General features: G+C 54.7%; 2 protein-coding genes across 2 annotated transcripts in view; one reads left to right on the top strand and one right to left on the bottom strand.

Annotated features, from left to right (window-relative positions):
• The first annotated feature begins 19 nt into the window (after positions 1-19).
• PTSG_01822 (uncharacterized protein) lies at positions 20-11,654 on the top strand. The gene is made up of 35 exons (XM_004997745.1): positions 20-139; positions 336-609; positions 846-937; positions 1,152-1,197; positions 1,362-1,433; positions 1,637-1,706; positions 2,028-2,097; positions 2,290-2,335; positions 2,491-2,577; positions 2,822-2,929; positions 3,178-3,197; positions 3,364-3,441; positions 3,675-3,756; positions 4,059-4,168; positions 4,405-4,453; positions 4,637-4,727; positions 4,922-5,030; positions 5,172-5,239; positions 5,412-5,582; positions 5,787-5,836; positions 6,137-6,205; positions 6,387-6,480; positions 6,716-6,816; positions 7,122-7,298; positions 7,525-7,655; positions 7,861-7,909; positions 8,085-8,139; positions 8,314-8,615; positions 8,865-8,929; positions 9,208-10,231; positions 10,435-10,569; positions 10,890-10,897; positions 11,066-11,160; positions 11,326-11,380; positions 11,580-11,654. The coding sequence occupies exons 2-35, from the start codon at positions 532-534 to the stop codon at positions 11,623-11,625; spliced, it is 3,903 nt and encodes a 1,300-aa protein (XP_004997802.1). The 5' UTR covers positions 20-139; positions 336-531; the 3' UTR covers positions 11,626-11,654.
• Positions 11,655-11,886: 232 nt separating this feature from the next.
• The window catches only part of PTSG_01821 (uncharacterized protein), an 11,093-nt gene continuing 7,684 nt past the window's right edge, over positions 11,887-15,295 (bottom strand). Inside the window, exons 24-32 of the mRNA XM_004997744.1 lie at positions 15,294-15,295; positions 14,915-15,023; positions 14,568-14,713; positions 14,180-14,335; positions 13,835-13,939; positions 13,508-13,587; positions 13,210-13,306; positions 12,747-12,933; positions 11,887-12,534 (exon numbers count right to left, since the gene is read on the bottom strand). The exon at positions 15,294-15,295 is cut by the window's right edge and continues 94 nt beyond it. Of these exons, the coding sequence (XP_004997801.1) occupies positions 12,488-12,534; positions 12,747-12,933; positions 13,210-13,306; positions 13,508-13,587; positions 13,835-13,939; positions 14,180-14,335; positions 14,568-14,713; positions 14,915-15,023; positions 15,294-15,295 (929 nt within the window). The 3' untranslated portion in view covers positions 11,887-12,487. The remainder of the gene's footprint in view (positions 12,535-12,746; positions 12,934-13,209; positions 13,307-13,507; positions 13,588-13,834; positions 13,940-14,179; positions 14,336-14,567; positions 14,714-14,914; positions 15,024-15,293) is intronic.

Genomic DNA, 15,295 nt, shown 5'->3' with positions numbered 1-15,295 from the left:
AGTCCTTTCACGTCAAAATTTGCCTTTCAGGAAGTCAAATTTGCCCTCAAACAAAAACAAGGCACGAAGAAGAGAGGGAAAACAGACAAGAAGAAGAACAAGCACAACGCGCAAAGCTGTCGCTTGTTCGAGCGCGAATGTGAGTGCGCGAGCGAGTGATCGATGTGTGTGTGTGTGTGCATGCCTGGACTTGCTGTGTTGCATTGCTTCACCGGCTGAGCTGTGCAGGCGCGGTGGTTGCGCGGGAGTCCTGGCTGGGTGCGTGTCCATTCCACGTGCGCAGCAACCTTAACGCCACTCTTTTTCCATTGTCTCTATCACACCACACATTCCAGCAGCATCTCACACACGACGAACCTCGGCAAGCGACGCCAGCAACAGGGACTTGCTCTTGGTGTGCTGCTTCTGCTGCCCGTCCCTGTCGGCCGCACGCTGTTGCTCGCGCGTTGAGCACACGGCCACTACAACTTCGACTACTTCGACTACTTCGACTACCACGACCCACAAACGACAGCAGGCCACCCCTTCAGCATGTCGCTCAGCTTACAGCGAGATGTCGTCTCCGATGATGACATTGACACGTTCATGGCTTCGCCGCTCGTGGCCTGGGTGAGTGCTTTTGTGTGTGTATGTGTGTGTGAATGTACATGTGTGTGCGTGTGTGTGTGCGTGTGTGTGCGTGTGCGTGTGTGTGTACGTGTGTGCATGTGTGAATGTACATGTGTGCGTGTGCGTGAGAACATCTGGGAAATATGTACGTGAGAGATCCAGCCGCATGTATTACCCGCTCACTTGCTCACGCCCACCCTTGTATCGCATCCACCCCTCCTCCCACACACACACAGCTGAAAGGGCTGGCGAAGGATACATCCACAGGGCTGAACAGCTTCTCGGATCTGGTGGATGGCATCTTCCTGAACGAAGTCGCCTGCGTCCTGTACGTTCCAGCCCTTTGTGCATGCTCACAAGCAAGCGTGTGCTTTGAGCTGCTCTTGTTTTCGTTAGCGTCCATACCCAGCATAATGTTGACCGTTGCCCCGCACGTGCCATCATTTGCCGTGTCCACGGACAACAACGGCATTTGTCACCCCATTCACACACTGACGCACACACACTGACGCACACACACTGACACACATCTCTGACACCAGGGACGAGGACTTCTTCGGGGACTACATTGGCGGGGTGGAGGAGAACGTGCGTGTGCACACTCATGTTGTTCTTGCCAATTTGTGCACCTGTTTGTAACTCTGCATGCTACTGTGCTCCTCACAGTTTTGTGCGTCCTCACAATTATGCACGTCCAGCCAACCTCACATACACACGCGTGTGCATTTGTCTGTATGCGAATGATGGTGCAGGTGGATGGCGACACCGACAAGCAGAACACGAACCTGAACCTGCTGCTGGAGTCGCTCACAAACTACTATCAGGTGCCGCCAAGCATCTCCGCGGCTGTACTGTTGTACAGCTGTCACAATGTGTTTGCTGTTTTCCAACACGTACACACACACACACATGCACGCACACTACGTGTGCTTGCACTGCCAAGTCCGTCACGCGTCAACCCATTGTTGTGCCTGTACGATGCATGCACTCACTTCCTGCCACTGCCTGTCCGTGTACAAATCCACAGGACCATCTTCACAGCGTGCTCGTGCTTGAACTGCCAATTCCCGCCACCATCACCCGCAAACCCCTGCTCGGTGTGTGTGTGTGTGCGTGTGTGTGCGTGTGTGTGCGTGCGTGTGTGTGCGTGCGTGTGTGTGTGTGAGTGTGTGTGAGTGTGTGTGTGTGTGCGTGCGTGTGCGTGCGTGTGCGTGCGTGCGTGTCGAGGTACTTGCACATACATGTGCATGTGTCTTGACATGCATCCAGCTGCCTATATTCGCCCATGCCTATGCTGTCACGTTGACAGCCCATGTTCCCTTCTCATCCACCCCCACCACCACCGCCTCCTGCTCGTCCCGTGCCCCTCGCCGTCGTGCCGTTGCGCTGTCTTTCGCTTGTTCGTTCCCGCCAAACAGCTGCTGGTCTCGAGTCGATTCGCCGCTTTATTGTCCTGCTTCTCGGCGTGTCCGTCAAATGCAGCGCAAAGTGAGCTGTGCCCCATGCGCGCTCGTTCGTTCGGTGGATCGTAGGATCATGCTGAACACCACCATCTACACGACCCGACGGTGCATTTGTCTCATGTTCTCCACACACACACACACACACACACACACACTCTCTCTCTCTCTCTCTCTCTCTCTCTCTCTCTGCACACGCACGCGTCATGGTACCGACTAGGGAGCGCCATGTTGAGTACATGCAGTCTTTCGACTCCGCAACTCAGGTTCGTCACAACTGTTTACCCACGCACACGAAGGTAGCAAGCTTATGCAATGTACATCCAAGTGTCTCCGTGTCATCTGCTCACGCTGCCCTCATGTGTGCGTGCGTGTGTGTCTGTGTCTGTGTATGCGTGTATGTTTGTGTGTGCTGCATCAGGTGACGCTGATGGCGGCCATTCAGGAAGTGCTCACGGGCGTCGTCGACGTCTCCTTCGATCTTGAGGACGCGCCCCGCGAACACCTGGTCCGTATTCGTGGTGGTGGTGGTGGTGGTGGTGGTGGTGGCGTGCTGCCATGTGGCGCACTGCCCTGTAGTGTGGCGTGGTGTGTGGCTTCTTGCAGCGTGTTCTTGTAGGATGTTATTGTCGTGTTGTGCTGTGCTGCAGTGTCTGGGTGTGTGTGAGACAAACCAGCAGGGTTAGCAAAGTGCACCTGCTGTGGTTCTTCTCACACCCAATACTGTTGTGCGTGTGTGTGTATGCGCACAGGCGAGTGCTCTGACGACTGCGCTGCAGCGGCTGAACGAAGCTGTTGCTGATCGCGACAAGCAGTCGCAGCACCTCGATAACACACTTGCAATGATGGAGGCAAAGCAGGTCAGATGTGACTTTTGTGCGTGTTTGTGTGTCTGTCTGTGTGTGTGTGTGTCTGTCTGTGTGTGTGTGTGTGTCTGTGTGTGTCTGTGTGTGTGTGTCGGTCTGTGTGTGTGTGTGTGTGTGTGTGTGTGTGTGTGTGCATTTGCCATTGTACGATTTTTCGCCTGTGCCCTCTCTCTTCGTGTTCTCATATTTTGCTGTGTCCAACTGCTCGTTCCCTCATGTCTTCATTGTCGACAATCCAACAGCCCTCCTCTCGCGGTTCAAGGTACACACATATGCACGCGCAACGGATGCGGTGACATGCTGAAACTGCACACGCGCGCACATTCACACACACACACACACTAACACACACACACTAACACACATACACGCACACATACACAAACACACACACTCTAACACATTTGCTCACCCATGGACTTCGTCAGCCGGCACCGCACATCCGACACGAGTGTGGGCAGTGTGCGAGATCTTGAGTACCGCATGCAGCTGCTACGCGACGAACTGTAAGTGCACGCACATCTATGCATGTTGATAACGACGGCCGTCACGCACGTGCACAGCCACATGCACACTTGCACACGTGCGCACGGCTATCGCGGTCCCGCATTCCACTGCACCTCGTTCCCCCGTGTGTTCACGCACTCCCTCATCTGCACCACTCACATCGATTCATCGTCGTCATTTGACGCTGTTGTCGTCGTCATGTCACGTTTCTTTCGTCGTGGTTCGTTGCCAGTGAGGACAAGGACCGCATGCAGCGCGATGTGACAGACGCAAACCGGAAGTTACGATCAGAGAACAACGAGCTCACATCAAAGGTTCGCCATGATGATGATGATGATGATGATGATGATGATGATGATGATGATGATGATGATGATGATGATGATGATGATGATGATGATGATGATGATGATGATGATGATGATGATGATGATGATGATGATGATGGACTTGTGGTTGTGTTTTGTTTTTGACTTGCCGATGAAGATTGGTGTGAACAACGCATACACACTTAGACATACGCACTCACCCCTTCCCTCACGCACCCCCTCCCTCACTTACCCACTCACTCACCTACCCCCTTTCTCCTTCCCCTCCTCTTGCCATTGCATTACAGGTGCGCGAGCTGTATGTGCTGGTGGAGGACACACAGATGTTGAAGGACGAGCTCGACGAGTGGCGGCAGAAGGGAATCGACACCGAGAAAACGCAGCGCGAGCTCACAAAGTCAGACACAGATGGCGGCGGTGATGGGCCGTTGTGATGTGTCATGGTAAATGATCGTACTGGTGATTCGTTGGCGGTGATTGATGATTGGTGGTGATTGGTGGTGCATTTCTCATCCCACGCGCCTGGCTCTGTGCTGCGTGACTGATGGATTATGCCTGGCGTTGTGCCATGAGCACTGCATCTCAAACTACTCTTCCTCTTTCTCACGGTCCTGACGCCGTTTTGTTGTCCAGATGCAAGGAAAAGTTGGAGGATCAAGAATACTTGCTGCGACGCATCGAGGTCTGCCTGCGTGTATGTGCGCGCGCATGTGTGCGTGTGTGTGTCCAGTTGTTGATGTGCGTGAACGAATTGTTGCTGATGTGCCTGTCACCTTCCTTTTCGAGCGCCGCACATCTCATGTCTCTGGCAACACCACCACCACAATTCTATCAACCCGACGTGTGGACTCTCCAATGGCAACAGGACCTGCAAGAGCAATTGAATCTCTCGATTGAGCGAAACGAGCGACTTCGCGGCGCCCTGCACAACGCAGAGGAAACACAGCGCATCTCAGGTGCATATACATACACACGTGCACATGCACGCACACACGCACTTGTGCGCGCTTCGCATTGTGGTTATTTCGTGCCTTTGAGTGGTTTTGCAAACCACACACCTGCCGTTCCCCCCACCCCATGTCTTCGCTTTTGTTCTCAACTGCACACTGCCATGCCCTGTTGTGTGGCGCGCGCTTGTTGTTGTCTTCAGCGTCGCGGGAGAGCGAAAACCGCATGTTGGAGGCGCAAATTAAGGAGTTGACACACACGCAGGACAGGCACTTGAAGCGCATTCGTGAAATCACCTCTCAATCCGTCAGGTGGGTATGTGTGGCTGCACACGTGCGTGGGCAGCTGTGTTGTTGTTACACAATTGTGCTTGTGCTTGTTTTGCTGTTGCGGGTGAGTGTGCTGCATCAGCACAGTTTCACACCAGTGACGTGTTTGTGGTGCAAACGCAGGCTGGAGGAGGAAAACAAGCACCTGAAAAGCAAGGTTGCAAGGCTAGAAACAACAGCATCTTCGAAGCGTGAGTACATGTGTAGAGGAAATACACGTACTCTTGATGTCTTCCACGCATATGTGCTCCTACCACGACGCGTGTACACGTACGCACTCGCTACCACACGTGCGCCCACCCAACTACCACCGTCGCACCCCTCACACCCCGCACACACCTCATGCGATCGTGCACGGCGCAGCGGAGGAGGGCGGGGTGGCGGTGTCGTCGTCGTCGTCACCATCACCGTCTGATGCGACGGAGAGCAACCGCGTGCGCAAACTGGAGGACGAGAACGAGAAGCTGACTGCGCAGCTGAAGCGGCTGCACACATCCACATCCACGGAGGAGGCAGACACGGATGCTCTCAAGGGTGCGCATTGTGTGCGCCTGTGTGTGTGTGTATCTATCTGTCTGTCTGTTGTTCATTCATCTTTCTGCTGGTACGAGATGCGTGACTTTGGACATACCTCACGCACACACACACACTCACATACAAACACCCACGCGCGCACGCACGCACACACACACACACACACCACCACCTCTCTTTCAATCTGCCTCTTGGTGTTGACAGAGGAGCGCGAGCGCCAGCAACGCGAGATCAGCAAACTTACCGCCGAGCTGGTGAGTACAAATGAGACGTGCGCGACTTGACATGAGTTTTGACGTTGCACACGATTTCAGACGTGTGGACATGTTTCTCGGGCGCCCGATGCAACGCCCAGCCTTGATTTACGCTCCCCTCTACGTTCACACCCGCGACATGTGTCTACGCATGTGTGCTTGCCTGTATTTGTGTGTGTGTGTGTGCGTGCGTGCGTGTGTGTGTGTGTGTGTGTGTGTGCGTGCATGTGTGTGCGTGTGCGTGTGTGCGCGTGTGTGTGCCTCTCCTTCTCTCCCTCGATCTCGCTGTGAACGCACCAGACATCGAGTGAACAGCAGAATGAGGAGCTGCGGCTCCGCGTCAAAGAGCAAACGGAACAGCTGGCCAAGGTGCTCACCGCCACCTGTGCCCATCATGTTTGTTGCTGCTTCGCCCGCTCGTGCTGCCCTGCTACCGCATTCGCTCGCTTACACGCCCACGCCCACGCATTTCAACTGCACACACACACACACGCACACACACACACACACAAACCCTCCGTTGTGTTTCGCTGTCCCCACGTGCTCGCAGGCCCAGGAAACGGTGACGTCATTGCAGGAGCAGGTGGCGTCACTCAAGTCGAACGCGGCCTCTGCCTCCCCGCTCAGCATCGAGAAGAAGCTTGGTACGCACAACGATGACGATGGTGACAATGGTGGTAGTGGTGGTGGTGGAGACAACTACTGCACAGTGCATTGCGACGAAGCAAACCGCAGGCACCACCCGCCCACAAGAAGACATTCATACGTTCGTGCTTCATACACACGCATATGCGCGCAATCCCGCTCACCTGCATGCACATTGCTCATTGCGCATGCCACCACGCCCCCCCCCCCCTCAATGCGAACACGTGGTGACAGGGGATGTGTTTGAGCGCGGTGTTCGACTTAAGGACGGGCGCATCAAGACGCTGGAGGCGCGGCTCAAGGAGGCAACAGAACACAACGAACAGCTCAAGCAGGTGCGCACGCCCTACTGCGTGTGTCTGCGTGTGTGTGCGCGTACATTCCTTCTCTTCTTCTTTCTCCTCCTCCTCCTCCTCCTCCTCCTCCTCCTCCTCCTCCTCCTCCTCCTCCTCCTCCTCCTCCTCCTCCTCCTCCTCGTTCTTCTTCACCTCCTCTTTCTCGTCCTCCTCCTCGTCCTCCTCCTCCTCCTCCTCCTCCTCCTCCTCCTCCTCCTCGTCGTCGTCGTCGTCGTTGTGAACCACCACGGCTGATACCACATGCTCTCGTGTGCCCACCACCGCCCCTCGCCACGATGGTGCAGGACATGGCGCTTGCGAAGCGGCACATTGAGCTGTTGCGCTCTGCTGCCAGCCGACGAGACAGCTCGCCGCTCGCCACGCGTCGTGCCCCGTCATCCAGCAAGCTCTCAAGCGCAACCGGCAGTCCCCTCGTCTCGCAGACAGACCGCGCCACCAAATCTTCCTCCCAATTCGCATTCGTACGCGCCACTTGTCCTTGTTGTTTGTTGTTGCTGTTGTTGTTGTTGTTTGTTGTTGTTCAATCTTCGTGTGCGTGTGCTGAATAATCCGCACAAATCGGTTCATCTCACGTTGCTGTTGCGTTGCGCCGTGTTGATGTTCCTCGCCACTACATGCACGCTCACCACCTGTCTTCATCGCACTGCACGCAACATCTCCACCTCCCGATCTCAACCACCACTGCAGGATGGCGCAAGCGAGCAGTCGTCACCTGTGTCGGCCGTGTCGCTGTTGCAAGCAGAACTGAGTGCACTGAAGAGCGAGAACAGCATGCTCAAGCAGTCCCTCGAGGCAGCACGCGCAACATCATCAGACACGTGTGTGCCTCTGTGTGCGCGCGTGTGTCTGTGTGTGTATGTGTGTGTGCGTGTGCATGTATGTGTTTATGTGTGTTTGGCGCGCTCGCGTCTTCTTTGTTCATGATGGGAATTTGTGGAATGAACGCGTCATGACTCACACTCGCACGACACGCGTGCCATCACATGTCACATCACTTGTGCCCACGCGTTTCCTCAATGACAGGAACGAGGTTGTTGGTCTTCGCGAGAAACTAGACAACATCAGCAACATGGTGAGCAGGGTCTGTTGATTAGGCGACCTGTAGTGTGCGGTGTGTGTGCGTGCGTGTGTGTGTGCGTGTGTGTATGTCTGTGTGTGTGTGTGTAGACTACCATGCTTCGCTTGATGCCCTTTCTGATCATCCACGCTCACGCAAATGTACTCTTGTTGGGTGCTGTTTGCTGCAGAATGAGATGCTTGTGAGCGAATGCGACAAGTTGCGACGACAGGCGCGCACACTCGGTACGTGATGGACAGCTGCCGTTCCGGTCACGTGTGACCTTGCTTGTGAGGCGAACGTCAAATCCCAACGCTCACGCAAGCGCATTCGAAATTGGACATCCATTCATTCACCCACGTACACACTCACCCGACCTCCCCCCCCCCGCCAACACACACGCACACACACACGCACAGAGCGGGAAGCACACAAGCATCGCGCGGCGGAGTTGAAGCAGCAGGACAAAGTGAAGCTGCTGACGAAGATCAAGGCCAGTTTGGAGGCAGAGAACGCGTCATACGTGGAGAAACTTAACAGCTTGCTGAAGCAAAACCAAGACCTGCTTGTGAAGTCACTGCAGAGCACCACGCAGCTGAAGGACAAGGAGGAAGAGTTGCGACAGCAGGTGCACAACTGGACAAAGGAGCGCGAGGCGTTGACGGATGAACTGGAACAGGCCCGAAGCAAGAAGAAGCTCTTTCGATTCTTCAAAAAGAAGGTGGCCTGTGCGTTTGTTTTGCTGTTCTGTTCTGTTCTGTTCTGTTCTGTTTGTTTGTTTGTTTGTTTTTGTTTGTTTGTTTGTTTGTTTGTTTTGTTGTTCTGTTTGTTTGTTTGTGCCTTGCTTGCTTTGTTTGGTTGTGCTTGCACGTGCGCAGCTTGCTTCTTTCTATTTGAGAGGCGCACGTGACGTGCGTTGTTTCCACAATGTCTGTATGCACTGCACTCACTGCGCTGGCTGTGTTTGCAGGGCAAGAGTGGCGGTTCAACCACACCAGATCCAGCCCCATCGACGCGCTCCCCTGATCTCCACAAGTACATTTTGTCGCATGCTGACGATGGAGTGCCTTCGCTGCAATGTCTATAACTGTCTGCCTTGTCTTGTGTTCTTGCTTCCTTCATTTGTACCCTCACTCACTCACTCACTCACTCCTTAACTCGTTCACGTTTCCTGTTCGCAACATCTCCCCCCCCCTTTCCTTCTTTTTGCTTTTCTTTCCACCTCTCCATCCCCAACTACGACTCCCTCGCCTCCTTCCCTTCACTTTCCTCCTCCTCCTCCTCCGTCCGTCCGTCCGTCCGTCCGTCTGCAGCGGCGGGGACGAGAGCGGGTCGTCCACGGCCAACGCGTCGCCGGTGATGATTGCAAAGCGCTCCTCCATCGCAGACAGCGGCGACATCTCAACCTCGGACCCGGAGCTGTACAAACACAGCATGGAGGATGTGGCGGGGGCAGCAAAAACACGCGCGCGCGCTGACACGATGCACCGCAGTGACGCTGGTCGCGCGCACCATCAAACGCACAGTCGGGACTCGAGCGATGTGCAGACGGTAAACGAATTCCTACAGGAACAAGCGCAGCTGCAACAACAAGAGGAGCTGCACGCGCAAGACGTACAGGAGGTGTTTCAACAACCACAACCACAAGAATCACAACCACAGCCACAACAGCAGCCGCAAGGGGAGCTCCCGGCCATGTCCAATGGCCACCACCAGCAGCATATGGCGACGAGTGGAAGCGCCCTTAACCAGAGCATTGGGTCAAACAGCAGCTTCCGAACACGCGCAAGGACAGCGCTGGACGTGTTCATTGGCGCGGATCGTCCGTCCACTGCACCCGAAGTTGGCATGGACGATGTGACACACACGTCCGTGATGACGCCATCGTCCTCGGCGCTGTCGGCGTCGTTTTCCGGCGCACCGGCCCTGGACGCCACCTTCCCGATGGGGAAAGGCCGCAGCCGCGCGTACACGGGCGCAAAGCCGACGGATGGTGACGGACGCAGGCAGCGCCATCGCAGTGGAGAGCGCACGCGCAAGTCACCGTCACACCGCAGCCGTGATCGCGGGGACCGACGAAGACACACGCACGCGTCTCGCAGCAGCGACGCCGGCCGTGGTGATGGCGGCGAAGCGGACGAACACACGCCATCGCGCTCTCGCCGCAAGAAGACACCATCCTCCTCGCGTGGCAGCGGTGTCAGTGCCGGCGGCGGTGGTGGTAGCGGCGCTAGCAAGCTGTCATCATCTGCGTCTGGTGCAGCGCTGGAGGGCGAAGTGCCGTTCTCGCGCACGTGGCGCTCTTCAATCAGCGGCGCCTCCCGACGCGGCGTGCAGGTGGGGACAGCGCTGTCTTGTCGATGTGGTGGTGGTTGTACTGAGTGTCTCGTGTTTGAGTTGAGCTGGCGCGTGCTTTACTGGTGTCTGCGTGCGCGCGCGCGCGTGTGTGTGTGCGTGTGTGTGTGTTTCTGCGCGAATTGTGGGAATGTCATGCACACCTCACTTCGCTTCGGTTGGTGCCACGCATCGTGTTCTGCCAGATTAAGCACAAGCGGGGACTGCACATGTCAACCTCCGCTGCGGACGAATTGCGGGCGTCCAGTTCTCCACGTGGGCTCTACACACGCTCGCTCTCGTCTACCGCAGCGTCCGTGCTGGATCCTTCGTCCACACAGGTTTGCACGGACATTGTCACTGCATATGTCTACGTGTGTTTGTTTGTTTGTTTGTTGTTTGTTTGTTTGTTTGTTTGTTTGTTTGTTTGTTTGTTTGTTGTTTGTTTGTTTGTTTGTTTGTTTGTTTGTTTGTTTGTTTGTTTGTTTGTTTGTTTGTTTGTTTGTTTGTTTGTTTGTTTGTTTGTTTGTTTGTTTGCGTATGTGTAAACATCTCTGCCCTGTGAGTCTGCTCTGCGCACCCCGTCGCCATTTGCTCATCCACATCTCCCTGTCAAACGCTCCTTTCCAAATCACTGCCTTCCCTCCATAACTCCAAGCAGCGAAACCGGTATGTCTCCCAGTTTTTGCACAAAGAGACCAGTCATGATAAACTGCTTACTTGGCCTGTTCACATGACGATCCTCTGACCCAAAGCTGCATGTGTGTGTGTATTTGTATGTGTATGTGTGTGTGTGCGTGCGTGTGTGTGTGTGTGTGTGTGTTTGAGTGAGTGCAGGAACGACGAAAGTGGACGCCGCCAGTCCATTGGACCATCATCGCTTCTGCGCTCCTCAAACTCGTCCCACTCCACCTTGATGCCCTCAGACAAAGGTCCGGCACCTGCCCTTGTATCGTGTGCTCGCGAACGTCTCTCGTACTTGCGAACTTCTCTCGTCCTCGACGGTGAACAGCAACTCACTGCACACTGCATATCTGTGTGCGTGTGTGTGTGTGTGTGTGTGTGTGTGTGTGTGTGTGTCCATTCGGTGTTGGTAGGCGACCGCCGTCGCTCGAGCTCCTCTCATCCACACGGCCCCAGCAGATCTCGATCGTGAGTGGTGCACATCACCCTCACACACAAGCACACACAGACACACACACACACACACACACACACACACACACAAAAGCACACACGCACACGTGTACGAACACACACCCACATACACGCAAATGCGTCTTCTCCAACATCTATGCCTGCCTTGCCAGTCGCTGCTCTGACGCTGATTGTGTTTGCTCTTTCTACTCAGGAAAACGAGAGATGCCGGGAACTGGTTTGAGTTTGGCAAGGTCTAGCTGACACCAACAACAACAACAACAACAACAACAACAACAACAACAACAACAACAACAACAACAACAACAACAACCATTTGATTTTTCAGACGTGCCTTTTCGTTTTTGCTTGTCAACAGCGCTCATTCTGTATTCTTTGCGCTCCTTGATTCATGAGGTGCGTGCCTTGTCCAACTCCACCGACTGTACATACCCAAGGACCATCCATAATGGCTGCATATGTAACTTGTCTGTCCTGTGTGCTTCTGATATGCGCGCGTGCGTGCTTTTGTTTGTGCTTGCATTCACGTCAATTCTTGTGTGGTTACACCATGACACGCATGCCCACCAACCCCTGTGCGTATTCAGTTCGTTGCAACGATGAACAGCACATCACCACCAATACAGCAACAGCATGAAGCAAGCGTAAGCGCGCGTAGGGTGTATTTGTTGCTTGTTCCCTTGCGTCTGTGAGCGAGGGTGATACCGCAACAGCACCAAGACAAGGGAAGAAGCAGCACACAGATGCAAAGCAGCCCAGTGCAGCAAGATAACATGGGGGATGGGGCAAATAAGGAGATGGTTGGCTGGAAAAGTGTGCCAAGCCGACAACACAACGCGCTACAACGCGCAATTGGATACAAGATGGGAGGAATGGGAAGGTCAACAAAGCAAGTTCTAATGTAAACGCAACGTAAGCACGGCAAGACTGTGTGCGCCGCCACGGGAGACCGGAGTACGGAAAGTCAACAAACACGTTGGGAAGAAGGGTAGTTGGGCGTATGTATGTGTGGAGCATGTTACAATCACGGTCTCTTTGTAGCGTGCATGCCAAGAGCACACACGCATTGTCGCCAACACAAGGACGGAAACGTGTTCCACTTCAAGGCTGACGCCGACGGCGGGGGCGGCGAATCGGATTGTCTCCGCCTGCAGAAATGAAACGAAACACAACAGCAATTAATTGTGTGCGCTGGCTATATGCTGGAAAACAATTGTGCAATGACACGTGTGCACACGAAGCTCGCAATGACACGTGTGCACACGAAGCTCGCATACGTCCTCACAGGACAATACACACACACACACACACACGTGTTTGCAGTTGTGACGCAAGCATTCACACATGTACACACGCGCACCTCTATCGCGTCTACGTGAGTTCAAGGCCTGAGAAAAATCGCCTGTGGTCAATACGCTGACGAGGTCGTCCAAGTTTGCGTTCTCTGCGACGTCGTCTTTGCTGCTCGAGGAGCGAGTGACGGTGTTCGTTCGTCCCGCCGACTGCCGCGCAGCCGCTGCCTCCTCCTTTCGCTTGCGCTCCCGCTCCTGTGTGTGTGTGTGTGTGTGTGTGTGTGTGTGTGTGTGTGTGTGTGTGTGTGTGTGTGTGTGTGTGTGTGTGTGTGTGTGTGTGTGTGTGTGTGTGTGTGTGTGTGTGTGCGTGTGTGTCAGTGCGTGTGTGTCAGTGCGTGTGTCAGTGTGAGTGGTTGTAAATTGCGTACATACACATATCCGTGTGCGTATGCGGGATGGGTACAATCATTGCAGCACCACCATTGCACAAGCGCGGTGTGGCGAGCATCAGTGTGTGGTTGCTCTGCTCACCATTTCTTCTTCTTGCTCACGCCGCTCCCTCTCCTCGCGCTCGCGCTTCTTGATCGCCGCCAGCTCCCGTCGTCCCGTCTCAAGCTGCTCAAAGAACCTGTACAGTGCACACGCCCACGTAGCGTGTTGAGGGACATCAGCGCACGGCTTGCATGATAGTGTTGGTGTTGCCTCAAAGTCACAGAAAGGGACAACGAGAGAGATAGCGAGACACATACACACGTGAACAAACACACGCACACGCACGCACACACACACATGTGAACAAACATACGCACACATACACAAACGATCGCACCCTGAGAAGATGGAGAAGAACTCGTGCGGCTCTGGTTTCTTGGCTTCGTAAGCAAAGAACTCAACCGTCTTCTTAAACGCCTGATTCCGTTCGCAACAACGTAGATCCATTGGGGTGAATGCGTCCGGGGGCAGACAAGGGTAAGTGTATGTCAATGAGGATGATAGGGTGCGTGAAGAAGTACACCTTGCAATGTGAGACGTGCAAATGTGCGACGCGTAACACAACATGGTGTGGTGTCGACGAAAGTGATTCAACCGACACACATTGGCGTATGAGCAAAGGAGGATTACTCAGCCCAAGTAGCATTGTGCAAGAAAAACACACCTCCTCCATCTGCTTGTAGTTGTTCTGCATTGTCTGCAGCTCCTCTCGGACCTGGTCCTCATAGTCCTCGATGATGTCAACAAAGCAGTCTTCCTCCAGTGGTTTCTGTTGGCGTGGAGCGAGTCGTGAAACAACGCGTCACGTGCGGGGAGGAAATAGGCAGCGGTGAGAGTGGCGTTTCGCTTGGACAGGACTCGCCGTGAAAAGGACGAAACAACAACAAGTGCATGCACAAAGAGAGAGAGAGAGAAACACACACACACACAAGCAAGTACGTGCACACCAACACACACCAACACACACACCAACACACACACGCACGCGCGCCAACACACACACACACACCTCGTTGTTCTGGTGCCACTTGAGTTCCGCCTGCATGAGCTTGAGGCCGCGCTTCAGGACATCCATCTCCTTGTTGAGCTCAACAAGATTCACCTTGGCCGCCTCAGGCACGTGCGGCAGCTCCGCCACCACATTCTGGGCCGGCTTCAGCATGGGCTGTGATGGTGTGGCAGCGGCCGTGGTGAGAAGAAGACAGAGGAGAAAGGAGAGAGGGAGGGGAAGGGGTCAAAGAAGATCAAGAGGACAGATCTTCAAGCACGCAGCTTTCAAGCACACAGCACATGCGAAAAGAACACATGTCTTGGTTTGCTTGCACGTGCTTCACACCACACACGCACGCCCAACACATCCAACATACACCCGGCTCATGACAGCATCTCCCTCTCACCATGGAGTCAACGAGGTCCACAATGTAATGGAGGAGGTTGAAGTCCTTCCTGCGACCGGACCGCGTGTCCGCAATCTTCAGCAGACCGTCGAGCTTGAAGCCGTGCACGTTCGCACGTGCCCCTTTGTTCATGTAGTTGCCGACGGCTGTTGTGTGGGGACAGGCGGGAAGGCGCAGTTGGCAGGTGCATGAGTGACAAGGCAGTGACATGTGCGGAAACCAGGTTTGCGAAGAAGGACCACGTGATACGCACACGCACGCACACGCATGCACACACGCACCACACACACGCACACACACACACGTATGCACGCATTCGCATGCTATATGTGCACTGGAGCGCGTACCGAGCCCAATCTGCAAGAACTGCTTGATGCCTTCGCTGGTGATGAGCTCCTCTGACGCCGTGTGCACAGCGGCAATCTTGGGGTGGATGCTGTCGGCCCGCTCGCGGAACTGACAGCAAGCAAGCGCGAGTAAGAAGACAACCGTGCGTGCAAGCAAGCAGGCAGCGGAGGGAAAGCGGAGAACGAATGGCAGCGCCGGTTTGAGCACACGCTTAATGCACAGCAAACGCACACGCACAGCAAGGCAATGAAGACGGAAAGGTCTTTGCCCGCAACCGCAGAAGACAGACGTAGCAACACGTAACAACTAAACAACACACACACATAACTACACACGCGCGCACACATGCACACGTATGCAGCGAGCGTGTTGATATACCT

Source organism: Salpingoeca rosetta (assembly GCF_000188695.1).
Source record: "Salpingoeca rosetta unplaced genomic scaffold supercont1.3, whole genome shotgun sequence".
In the NCBI taxonomy this organism is placed as follows: Eukaryota; class Choanoflagellata; order Craspedida; family Salpingoecidae; genus Salpingoeca; species Salpingoeca rosetta.
The sequence above is the reverse complement of the archived record's forward strand: the minus strand, read 5'-3'. Positions and strand labels throughout refer to the sequence as shown.

What these genes read in the sequence shown, in the direction of transcription:
- PTSG_01822 (XM_004997745.1), top strand. Translation starts at nt 532, where the DNA reads ATGTCGCTCAGCTTACAGCGAGATGTCGTCTCCGATGATGACATTGAC. An exon ending in CTTCGCCGCTCGTGGCCTGG is followed by an intron (nt 610 to 845) that starts GTGAGTGCTTTT and finishes ACACACACACAG; the next exon opens with CTGAAAGGGCTGGCGAAGGA. An exon ending in ACGACAGGCGCGCACACTCG is followed by an intron (nt 8,140 to 8,313) that starts GTACGTGATGGA and finishes ACACACGCACAG; the next exon opens with AGCGGGAAGCACACAAGCAT.